Below are 13,219 nucleotides of genomic sequence, written 5' to 3'. Positions count from 1 at the left end.
ATCATTTTGACTATTAGTAATTGTTTGACCTGCTTATCTAAAGCAGCTATTCCCCAATCTGTTGGCCTGCAGAGCCACTGGACTACAACTCCCAGTATTCCCAGGCTAGAAAGCATGGAAGTTGCACTCCAGCAAATCTGGAGGCAAGCAATTTGGGGAAAACAGATCTAAATGCTGATTTTTTACTGCAGCACCCCACCCCTCAAACCAAAGGAGACAGAACTGTGCTCTATAACACCAAATTGCTACAACTAGAAAGTCCAGTAGCTGTTGAAGATCCACAAGGCCAGAGACTATAGCAAACACAGTGGAGGTTGGTGGATATCTCACAAGTTCTGGTCTTGTTGGGGAACAGCTGGTGAAAACATGTGACCTTGGGGAAGTTAGGATTCATCTTGAGTTGTCTGCAAAAAATCTATTACCAAAAGGCATAGAAATCAAAGAGTAATATTGCATATTCTTGTAAGATATGGAAGTCATACACCATGGGTTTTGCTACATTTTAAGTTTATTGCAAAGTTATATTCTCAACTTAAATGTACATTCTGAAACCAATGAGTCAAACAAATAATTTAGTACAAGAAATGAATGAAACTTTTCTGAAACAGTGCTGGTTAGCCATAGGGAAAAAAATTTCTGAAAGAATAAATTGGAATATTTTTGGTACTATCATATTGGTATTATCATATGGAGGAAGCAGGGGAAAAATATAACATCCTCAGAATACCATCACATACTTAAAAGTTCCACAGGTGGTGGCTTTAAAGGAATTTTTCCTAGGGTGAATTTCTTTGCTTCAAATTGCCTCAGTTCTTCTGCAGACAGCTCAGTCTTCAGTGTAAATAACTTTTCTGAAGTAACGTTTGTTGGAATTACTGGAGATGCCAATGTAGCACTACTTCCAAAGACATTTGATTGCTGCCCAAATGGTATGTTCCCTGAATTCAGAGGAGAGGAATCAACTGCTGTAACTCCTGTCCCAAACACTGAAGTAGATGTGGTGTCTGAAGAGATTACAGAAACAGATTTTCCAAATCCTGAAAATCCAGATGCTTCAAATCCACTAGGAGCTGCAGAAGTTTTAAATGAAAAAGCTGCTGCCGATGGAGCTGGTTGATTCCCAAAACCAACTGACTGGGAAGCAGCAGCAGAAGCTGCAGCACCTTGAACATCACCAAGATTTCCAAATGCAGGTGCGCTTCCAAATGTGGGTGTACCTCCAGTTGAGACACTGGCAAGATCAGAAGGTGATTTGAAAACGAAGCCTTGAGCACTGTTCTGTTTAGCCACAGGAAAGGCTGCAAGTGAAGCAGACAGGGGAAAAGGGTTTGCTATATTGAGCTTAAAATGGCATACAGAAACACAGAGGCAGGATGTGAGCACTAAGCACCCACATGACCTCCCAAAGAAAATGTATACTTACATGCTGCTCTAAAAGTGGATTGCTGCTGTGTTGCAAGTCCAAATGCAGGTGGTGGTTGACTAAAAACATTCTTCAATTCAGATATCTTTTTTTAAAAAAGGGAAAAAAACAGGTTCTACATTACACAGAAAAATCAGATTGTATTGCTTTAGATTCAATAATTTTCTAAAATACCCCTACCTATTTATTATTTCCTTGGGAAAGAGACATCAACAAGGCAAACAGAGTAAGACAGGAACTTGCTGCACAGTGGAAGCCTGGCCTGTTGCTGCTCAGACCTTTGGTTTCCAACTGGGCCAACCTTCTGCATGACACAGGGAGGCCTGTCTTGACCATCACTGCCTCAGTAGCCCCTTTGGTCAGAGAGATCACACCAGATCTCTATATTAAAAAACCAAACAAGCATACAATAGTGCTGATACCATTTGTTCAGTTTAGGAACAGTGGCAGGTACAGAATACTTGGTGGACCCCTTTACTGTCATAATCACCTTCCAGGAGAACAAAACTAATAGCCATATGACACCATCAACAGCATCTGCCATTCAATATCTCTTATTTACCTATAAATCTAATTTCATGTTGCTAACTACTATGAAAAGCACTGTGACAGAAGTTTTCAAATATGGTAAACTAAACTAAACTTAAAACCTCCTTCATGGATCACTGCCTTGTCGTGGCGAAGGGGCTTGCATAGCTCAATGAAGCTATGAGCTATGCTGTGCAGGGCCACCCAAGATGGACAGGTCATAGCAGAGAGCTCTGACAAAACGTGATCCACTGGAGAAGGAAATGGCAACCCACTCCAGTATCTTTGCCATGAAAATCCCATGAACAGTACCAAAAGGCAAAAAGATACGGTGCGGAAGATGAGCCCCTCAGGTCAGAAGGTGTCCAATATGCTACTGGGGAAGAGCAGAGGGCTAGTACTAGTAGCACCAGAAAGAATGAAGCGACTGGGTCAAAGCCAAAAGGACACTCGGTTGTAGATGTATCTGGGGGTGAAAGGAGAGTCCGATGCTGCAAAGATCTATACTCCATAGGAACCTGGAATGTAAGATCCATGAATCAAGGCAAGCTGGATGTGGTCAAACAAGAGATGACAAGACTGAACATCAACATCTTAGGAATCATGGACAGGAATGGGTGAATTTAATTCAGATGACCATCAGGTATACTACTGCGGGCAAGAATCCCTCAGAAGAAATGGAGTAGCCTTCATAGTCAATAAAAGAGTAGGAAAAGCAGTACTGGGATACAAGCGCCACAATGACGGAATGATCTCAGTTCAAATCCAAGGCAAACCATTCAACATCACAGTAGTCCAAGTCTATGCCCCAACCACAGGTGCTGAAGAGGCTGAAGTTGACTAGTTCTACGAAGGCCTACAGCACCTTCTAGAATTAACTCCAAAAAATGATGTCCTTATCATCATGGGGGATTGGAATGCTAAAGTAGGAAGCCAAAAGATAACCGGAATAACAGGCAAGTTTGGCCTTGGAGTACAAAATGAAGCAGGCCACAGGCTGGTAGAATTTTGTCAAGAGAATACGATGGTCATAGCAAACACTCTTCTCCAACAACCCAAGAGAAGACTCTACACATGGACGTCACCAGACGGTCAACACAGAAATCAGATTGATTATGTGCTCTGCAGCCAAAGAAGGAGAAGCTCTATACAGTCAGTAAAAAGTAGACCAGGAGCTGACTGTGGCTCAGATCATGAGTTTCTTGTTGCAAAATTTAGGCTTAAATTGAAGGAAGTAGGGGAAAGCACTAGACCACTCAGGTATGACCTAAATCATATCCCTGATGAATATACAGTAGAGGTGACAAATAGATTTAAGGAATTAGATCTGATAGAGTGCCTGAAGAACTATGGACGGAGGTTTGCAACATTGTACAAGAGGCAGCAACTAAAACCATCCCAAAGAAAAAGAAATGCAGGAAAGCAAAATGGCTGTCTGAGGAAGCTTTACAAATAGCTGAGGAAAGAAGGGAAGCGAAGGCAAGAGAGAAAGAGAAAGATACAAACAATTGAATGCAGAATTCCAGAGAATAGCTAGAAGAGATAAGAATGCCTTCTTCAATGAACAGTGCAAAGAAATAGAAGAAAACAACAGAATAGGGAGGACCAGAGATCTCTTCAAGAAAACTGGAGATATGAAGGGAACATCTCATGCAAAGATGGGCATGATAAAGGACCAAAATGGCAGGGACCTAACAGAGGCAGAAGAGATTAAGAAGAGATGGCAAGATTGTGTTGTAAGCCGCCCCGAGGCTTCGGCAAGGGGCGGCATAGAAATGTTATAATAATAATAATAATTATACAGAAGAACTATACAAGAAAGAGTTTAACGTCCCTGATAACCACGATGGGGTGGTCACTGACCTCGAGCCAGACATCCTGGAATGTGAAGTCAAATGGGCCTTAGGAAGTCTGAGCAACAACAAAGCTAGTGGAGGCGACAGTATTCCAGCTGAGCTATTCAAAATCCTAAAAGACGATGCAGTAAAAGTGCTACACTCAATATGCCAGCAAATTTGGAAAACTCAACAGTGGCCACAGGATTGGAAAAGGTCAGTTTACATTCCGATCCCAAAGAAGGGCAATTCCAAAGAATGTGCAAACTACTGCACCATTGCACTCATTTCACATGCTAGCAAAGTGATGCTCAAAATCCTACAACCTAGGCTCCAGCAGTATGTGGACCGAGAACTACCAGAAGTACAGGCAGGATCTCGAAGAGGGAGAGCAACTAGAGATCAAATTGCCAACATACGCTGGATCATGGAGAAAGCTAGGCAGTTCCAGAAAAACATCTACTTCTGCTTCATTGACTATGCTAAAGCCTTTGATTGTGCGGATCACAACAAATTGTGGCAAGTTCTTAAAGGGATGGGAGTACCAGACCATCTTATTTGTCTCTTGAGAAACCTATATGCGGGTCAAGAAGCAACAGTGAGAACTGGACACGGAACCACTGATTGGTTCAAAATTGAGAAAGGAGTTCGGCAAGGCTGTGTACTGTCGCCCTGTCTATTTAACTTATATGCAGAGCACATCATGAGAAAGGTAGGGCTAGATGAATCACCAGTTGGAATTAAGATTGCTGGGAGAAATTTCAACAACCTCAGATATGCAGATGATACCACTCTCATGGCAGAAAGTGAAGAAGAACTAAAGGGCCTCTTGATGCGGGTGAAGGAGGAGAGTGCAAAAGTTGGCTTGAAACTCAACATTAAGAAAACTATGATCATGGCATCCGGTCCTCTCACTTCCTGGCAAATAGAAGGGGAAGGAATGGAGGTAGTGACAGATTTTATTTTCCTGGGCTCCAAGATCACTGCAGATGGGGACTGCAGCCAAGAAATTAAAAGACACTTGCTCTTGGGGAGGAAAGCTATGGCAAATCTAGACAGCATACTAAAAAGCAGAGACATCACCCTGCCAACAAAAGTGCATATAGTCAAGGCTATGGTTTTCCCAGTTGCAATGTATAGCTGTGAAAGCTGGACCATAAGGAAGACTGAGCACAAAAGAATTGAGGCCTTTGAATTGTGGTGCTGGAGGAGACTCCTGCAAGTCCCTTGAACCGCAAGGTGATCAAACCAGTCAGTCCTAGAGGAGATCAACCCTGACTGCTCTTTAGAAGGCCAGATACTGAAAATGAAACTCAAATACTTTGGCCACCTAATGAGAAGGAAGGACTCCCTGGAGAAGAGTCTAATGCTGGGAACATTAGATGGCAAAAGAAGAAGAGGACGGCAGAGGATGAGGTGGCTAGATGGAGTCACTGAGGCAGTTGGTGTGAGCTTAGGTGGACTCTGGGAGATGGTGGAAGACAGGAAGGCCTGGAGGAGTGTTGTCCATGGGGTCGTGATGGGTCGGACACGACTTCACGACTAACAACAACAACAACAAAACTTAAAAAAACAAACAAACTATGAAGACCTTTTAAAATATTCCAATTACTCTCACCAGTGCAGTTTTAGTAGATGCATTTATATTCTTCAGTTCAAGTAATCTACTTCTCCACTGGTTAATTAGCTGTTGGACTGAATTGATCTGAAAAGAGTGGTGGTGGAAAGAGAAGGAATTAGGTTCCGCCAACGAAGCAAATGAAAAACAGTTTTTGAACAACTATGATGTAAAAGTATCAGCATGTTCAGAAACAGAAGAACTTCATTACCACGCCATGAGTCAAATACATTTCCTTCTGAAAAGACTTGATCAAAGTCATTCACACTAAAGACACTTACATAATTTTGTGCATCATTATTTGCTCTGCAGTTATAATATTCAAGACGTAACTCTTCTGGTAAAAAGTCTGTAAAACCTGCAGGAAGAAGAAGAAACCAAAATTCTGAAAGAGAAAGAATATTGCTTCTATCCCCAACTATGAAATTATAGTACCTTCATCCCCCTAGAGGTTACATGTTTGTTGCTGAGAGTCAGTCGATGATCAACTGAGCTCAGTCTGCAAAGAAGGAAAGCATTTGATTGATCTTCTTTCAAAAAGCATGATGTGTCACTTCAAAACATGGCATCCAATTTGTTTTCAGAACAGTGTTATTTTATTTTCAGAGCTCCAGGCGAGCTTGTCAATCCATCATTTGTGCACTCAGGGCCAAATTAGATGTTATCTTGACAAATGCACTATCTTAATTCCACGTCTACCAAGGTAACATGAAATGCACAGCAGGGGAAATCGAGGGGTGCTTAATACAATGATTCTTAGCTGAGGCCATATGGCCTTCCAAAAGTGATATACATACCTTGGAAAACATGCAGAACTTTGAGAAACAGGCATTTTAGCCAGCCCTTTCTTCCTATTTGCAATGGCTTCTGACAGCTGTTGGTGAATTGTTACATAGCACTTACCCCACTCTCAAGATAAAATCACTGATTTTAACCCCCAGGCCCTTAAAAGAAGTGACACATAGCAAAGAGAAATCACAGAGCAGTGATTCCACCCACTGGTGTGGTGGTGGTGGTGAAATCAGAAAAATAATGGTCCTCCAGTCTGTTTACAGTGAGACTAAATACGTGTTATAAGTTTTCAAAACAGCAGCAACAACAACAGACAGGCACCACAACAAGGGAGAACAGATCCGAGAAGTGCAATCAGGCCCAAAAGACCTAACGTGAAAAAGTCACCTGATGGCCATCAGGCACAAAGCCCTCACTGCATGTGCATCTCTGATCTACATATCTGGCCTTGTTCTAACTTTTTTTACTTGTAGCTTGGAGATCAATCGGTCAGAATATTGCATCAGCTGCAGTGGATAAAAAGCAAAGAAACCATTCATACTACCCTTTCTGAGCCTTTCATTCCCCTGCTGACAATGCCTCTCAGCTGTTGCCCCCACGGGCGGACTTGTTTTTGAAAGCCTGGCTGAAGGAGGGGGAGAGAGAAAACACTGTCCACTGCAGGGCATTTGCAGAGGAGAGTAAGAACTCCAGGCAGGGGTCAAGATTCGAGCAGGTTTTAGTTCTTCTCCACTGTAAACGATGTATATTCTACCACATTCCAAGGCTAGACATGAGAACTCTTTGCTTCTCACATGTCCTACTAGTCTTCATAGTTGTGATGACAGTATACAAGGCGCAATACAAAGCAAAGTCACTGCAAGTAGGATAAATCACTGAGAAGTGCTTATCAAGCTGGATCCATGCCTCATAAGTATACCCATCTAGATTTAGTTACATGTTGAGATACAGAAAGAAATAAATGAGAATTTTAAAAACAGAGACCACAGCAAAGCCTCATGTATAATATTTATTTTAAAGAGATCCTGCATATCTTTAAGAACTTTTATCATCCTTTGAGGTCTAATGCCAGTATTCAAATGAGAGATCAACCTAGGCAATTAGGGAAATAAAGACAAAACAGTATTAGGGAAGCCTCTACCTGAAATATTAGGCTTTTCTTTCATTGGTGAATATGTGGAAAACATCCATTGTCCTGAAGATTCCCAAATCTCCATGTCTTTCATTATTATTTCACTGGATAAATGATATCAAAAAGCCATAAGCCAAACTAAATTGCAGATATAAAGCAAAGCCTACTTAAAGTAAGTTTCAAGATTTATTCTTTTTAATACAGAGGCAAGTCAAAGGCTTACTGAAAGTGATAAGAAGCAATATGTTTCATAAGGGTGTGATCCTATGTAAGTTTGGATAGAAAAAAGCCTACAAGTTCTAGCATGCCCCAGGAAGGGTTGAACCATAAGAGGCATTCACCAATATTCTTTCTGTTTCTAAAATACAATAGGCAGGACTAAAAAAGCAATCCTAAGGCTAACCAAAGCTGACAGAGGGACTGCTGGATACAGTAGAAGTACTGCTCTGTGGGCAGAAAGAAAATCCATGGGCAGGCCAGCATTTTTGCCTAGAAAACGCCTCTAGTACACCTGCAGAAAACTTAGCATTTGCAAAAATCTGAATGCAATTATAATGCTTTACTCGCATTGATTTTAATATTAGCAACCTAGTAGTATACAAGTTTGGAGCAATAGCATTGGGTTTTTTTTTTGAAAAAGCAGGACATTCAGATTAATTAATTCAAAGTGCATAAAGAATAAGGTAATAGAAAACTATGACTTACAGAAGTTTGTCTTCCTCATCTTTAATGCCATCATTGCGAAGGTTTTCACTGGGGACTAATGCAGCAAACCTGTTTTGAGAAAAGCCAGAGGATCCGGGATTCCTGTTGTCATGCCAACTGGAGGATTTTGGAAAACTGGAAGTATGAATAACATTACTGTATCGCTGGTTATGTCCAGTCCATGTTCCTCTTCTACTGGAGCCTTCAATTGAATGTCAACATGATGTGTTAATAATATGTACATCTAAACAAAATAACTTTCACTGCTACATAAATTTATGAGCACTTATTGAATGCAATTGTTCTGACATGGGATGACCCTTTGATATTGGAAAGGAAAAAGACCTATGAGCCAACAATGTGATGCAGCTGCCAAAACAGCAAATATTATTTTGGGATGCATTAATAGAAGTATTACTTCCAAATCACAGGTAGTAGTCGTTCCCCCTATACTTCTCACTAGTCAGACCCCATCTGGCATACTGTGTCCAGTTCTGGGCACCAAGTTTTTTAAAAAGATGCAGAAAAATTAGAAAAAGTACAGAGGAGGGCAACAAAAATGATCCAGGGTTTGGAAACACTGCCAGAGAGGAGAGACTGAGAGAACTGGGCATATTTAACCTTGAGAAGAGAAGACTGAGCGGGAACATGATAGCCCTTTATAAGTACCTCAAAGGCTGGCACAAAGAGGAAGGTAAAGATCTTTTCTTGCTGATACAGAGTGTAGGACACAGAATAATCAATTCAAGCTATGACAACCCAGACTCAGGCTTGATATCAGGAAGCACTTTCTCACTGTCAGAACAATACAGCAGTGGAACCAGCTGCCTAGAGAGGTGGTGGACTCTCCCACACTAGAGACATTCAAAAAGAAACCAGACAGCCATCTGGTGTAAAGGTGGGATGGTGTAAACTGATGTCCTGCAACAGCAGGGGTTGGACCCGCTGGCCTTAATGGCCCCTTCCAACTCTCCTATTCTGATTCCATGAACACAATCCTAAGCAACCTTAGCAATGACAAAGTCTCACTTAAACTGCTAGGGCTTATTTTCAATACTTGTGTACAAGATCATGCTGCACTTTTATTTTAAATAATAAATTGAAAATATTTCAAAGGAATGAATAATGTAGCATATTGCTCTGAAGCTTGCTTTTTGCACCTGGAAAGAGGGATGTATGTCCCCAAGGGGTGTGTGTGGGGGGGGGGGGGGGGGAGGTAATATTCAGAGGCAGAGCATTTCCGGCATTGCTAAACAAAGTATTTGTTCATATGATCAGATAGAAGGGGATGCCAAAGAAAGACTGGAAAAAAGACTACAATAAAGCATAAACTATGCTTGTATATGACCTCACTTGGAGACCCCTGCCTTTTCCAGTTAAACTCATCATGTAGCAGGTAGTGATGTTGAAGAAATCTGCAATGAACTGAGCTACAAATGGGAAAACATATCCATAGAATCTCAAGACAATGATTTATTTACTGTTATTCTAAAAGTGCATTTCTGCAAAACTCATTTTGCCTTAAAAATAAAATTACCATACATCCCAAAACACTGGTAACTTTTTCATCACTGTACAAAACCATCATCAATTTTTGTTCAGCATTTGTCCTCTTCTGCATCAAGCAAAAGCACAATAAACTAGACTGTAATGGTGATTATTTCAACGTGTTCTCATGTTATCCTGTAAGCTGTCCAGAAAACCTCTGCTGCAGGGAAGGCTATAAATGGTATGTTTAGGTCCAGAAATAACTCACTGATATTTAAAAATGTTGGATTCAAACCTAGACACACTTAGAATAGATCAATAAAAAGCAATGGGACTTGCTTTTAGTCATGACTAGCATATGACTGTCTCACTGGTTTCAGTCTGTCCTCTCCATGCACAACTAAGCCAGGATCCTACTGGAGCTTAAGGGAAGGTGATCATGAAATATAAGCAAGCAACAGTGCAACTAGAGCAGAACCAAAATCCAAGACACTGTTGCCTCACCCAGTCCAGCCTCCCTAGCCAAATGATCACCCAGATGGCAGAAGAAGGCTGGGTTAGAAGCAAGGTCTTGTTCATTCTAGGGCCTCCTGGAGCTGATGCTCCTTGCTGCAGCATTCTTGTTTTTAAGAACACTTTATAGGCAGGGGACATCTGGGTGGGCTACAAATGCTGATTTAAATATTCTTACTTTTTATTTTATTTATTTATTTATTTGGAGTTTTTATATGCCGTCCCATCGCTTAACGCCTCGGGACGGCTTACATAAACAAACATAAATAGACAACATAGTGCCCGATACACATACAAAAAATACAAATTGCACAGCTATTCATTCTGGCTGGAAGTTAAAACCTACAGATAATATTAAACATTGTTAAATTATTGTTTAAATAAAAAGGTCTTAACCTGGCACCGAAAAACAAATAACAATGGTGCCAGGCAGACCTCTCTGGGGAGTGCATTCCATAGATGGAGCGCCACCGCAGAGAAAATGTACTTTAAAATGTACTTTAATTTTACTTTAAAAATGTAATACCATTTATGATAACAAAACAGTGCTTATTTCCACAGCAGAGCATTTAACATCATGGCAGCATAGCTTTGGCTATGGGTAGTATAGAAATGTAATGCAATAATAATAAATAGGCAAACTCCATTTTATTCCTGTAGTCATAGTGGTGTTATGATTGATGTGAAATTAAAATGCAAAACTGCACATGTTTAGAGTATTTTTGAAAATCAAGACTGGCAAAATGTTTTCTCTCTTTTAGCATATCGGGTATGTAAAAGCAATTGTAAAACACGGAATGGTGGAGAAAATTGTTTGTATGCCTATTATTAACTGAACAAATACAGTCAGCTATCTAATGAGGTCCCCACCTGCCTTGTAAGAACATCAAGAGTGGAATCCTATGCACATTTAGACACAAATCCCAACCTGCCCTAATGATTACATCATAAGATGGTCAAGCTGGGTGCTTCAGGACCTTTTCCTGTCTAAATATGCACAGGATAGTACCCTAAATTAGTAAGAATTACACCACATAACTTATCAGGCTTACAGGAGCGGTTGTAGAGCATGAAGTGGTGGTTGGAGAATGGAATAGCGAAAAGTTACTTGCTTACTTCACAACTAAAGTAATACATACAGTCCTGTAAAAGTTGCCCACCTGTAAAGTTCATTAACTCCAGGGTCTAAAATTATTTAGCAGTCCCACTGCAAGTGATCCAAACCAACCCTGAGATCAAGGCTTGTCTCACAGGGTTAGCTCAGCTTGGAAGGAGATGGTGACTACTTCTTCCCTTCTCTTATTTGTAACATTTTGCAGCAACAGCACATCATAGAGGAGGAAGGACTGGGGAAGGCAGAGGGACCGGTAACGGCTAGCAGAAAACAAGTGGCGAGGCTGTGATTTAAGTGAATTTGAAGTGTAACACTACACCTGTCCTCCTCCCCACCCTTTTTTTCAAGCTTAGCATACCGTTTGGCTGCTGCTGTTATCCTAATCTTCCAGGAAGAGAAACGTGTGCTTCATAAATATCTAACAGACTCCTGCACAAGATCTCCAGGGCCAGGAATGAATAGTACGAGTAGCACCACGAAAACTGCAAGAAATCCTCCTCTTCCTCACCTGAGTTCTGAGAAAAGGACGGGCTGGAGCTCCCGGAGCGCGGATGCTCGTTCCAGCACCTCTCCCCGAAGCGGCAGTTGCCTTGCAGGAAGTAGAAGCAGATCCCGCCCGCCTTACGAGCCATAGCACCGTTGCGGGCGGCGCCCCTCGCCTCCCCTTCGAAGCGCCCCCAAGCTCGGCCCTTACTGACGCGTCGCCGTCACCATCGCTTGAACACAACAAAACCTCTCCTCTCGACCTTTCGCGGAGTCTATAAGGCTCATGTTGATGACGCAAACACGGCGCGCAGCTCTGTCAGGCGGAAGAAAACGGAAAGGTATGAATCGAGGGGGTAAGGAGTTACCCGCGCTCTTAACCTGTAATGGGTCCCTAAGGAGACTTCCGGTTCCCGATTGTGGGTGGTTCAGCTCTCTCATGGGCGGGCCAGGAGCGCTGGAGATGCACGGAGGGACGATGGCATGAAAACACCACCACATTAAAGCAGGTTGGCTTAGGAGCTCATACCTGTTATTTGGCTTGGAAAGCATCGTGGCCCCAAAGGAAGAGGGAAGGCTGCTGGACAGGGCTAAGATTGCGTGAAAGGGCTCCTGTGCCTTTTAAAGGCTGTATTACAAGTAGACATTCAGCAGATACAACATCCTTCTATTAAGTAGAACCCTTGGCACTATATAGAAGCTGGTAACTAGGAAGGTGGGAAAGAGGCACTGACTGGGTTCATAGGACGCCATAAACGTCAAAAGTACTGTTAGAAGTTGTTTGTCCTCAGTGCTGTCATCAAAACCCCGATGACACACCAAACCCAGGTAAAGTCCCAAAGTATAGAGTTGCTTGACAGAAAGCCTTGCTACTCTGGCAAGTGCTTCCAGTGACAGCCCAAGCGGCACATTGGACAGCTGTCATTGCTTTTCTGGTATTACACACTACCCCCACTTGGGGCTTGACAGGTGGTAAGCAGCAGTGGTGCTGGTGTTGATCATGTACTGCCCCTTCCACCCCACATGGAACTTGGGGTGCTGGCACTTAAAGGACACTGGCCTGTGGCCTCTCCCAGCACTCACTTTGGCAGCCACTCAGCAACTGCTGCAGGGAGCAGTAGGAATGCATTCCACTGGCCTGCCTGAGGAGGACTAGCAGAATGCACCCTTATGACCTGCCTGTTGCGGCAGGTTAGCCTAAGTGACTGGCTTCTGTGCAATTGGCAAGCTTTGAAGGACAGTAAGGATATGAACACACACATTCCTGATCTCAGTTTGGCTTTTTATCTGCTAGAACATACAGATGGTTACAGTGATCAGTAAGCAGTTCTATCCGTTTTGACTCTTTAAAAAAAGGTTAAGTCTAATTTTTGCCAATGAATGTTGCATGCATTGGTTCATGAGGCATATCCCCATTCATGTGTCAGCTATCTTGGTAAATGGCAGCTTCAGAATTCATACAGAAGAGTGGGCATAGCTATTCAAAGTTTAATGTGTTCCTACATGTGTCTGAATCACATAAAAACTTCCCTGCACACTTTCTATTCAAGTGATGGCCAAACCAAGGCTTGCAAGCTGCACACAGCTT

General features: G+C 42.1%; 1 protein-coding gene across 1 annotated transcript; it reads right to left on the bottom strand.

Annotated features, from left to right (window-relative positions):
• Window positions 1-490: 490 nt before the first annotated feature.
• Window positions 491-11,941, bottom strand: NUP42 (nucleoporin 42). Its single transcript, XM_044450670.1, has 7 exons — window positions 11,657-11,941; window positions 8,034-8,235; window positions 7,338-7,432; window positions 5,686-5,762; window positions 5,405-5,491; window positions 1,424-1,508; window positions 491-1,298 (listed from the first exon to the last, which is right to left on the bottom strand). Exons 1-7 carry the CDS (start codon window positions 11,778-11,780, stop codon window positions 730-732), a joined length of 1,239 nt encoding a protein of 412 aa, XP_044306605.1. The 5' UTR covers window positions 11,781-11,941; the 3' UTR covers window positions 491-729.
• Window positions 11,942-13,219: the final 1,278 nt, after the last annotated feature.

This window comes from Varanus komodoensis, unplaced genomic scaffold, assembly GCF_004798865.1.
Source record: "Varanus komodoensis strain SLA01 unplaced genomic scaffold, ASM479886v1 scaffold68, whole genome shotgun sequence".
Taxonomy (NCBI): Eukaryota; Metazoa; Chordata; class Lepidosauria; order Squamata; family Varanidae; genus Varanus; species Varanus komodoensis.
This window is presented reverse-complemented; position numbering and strand designations above follow the sequence as displayed.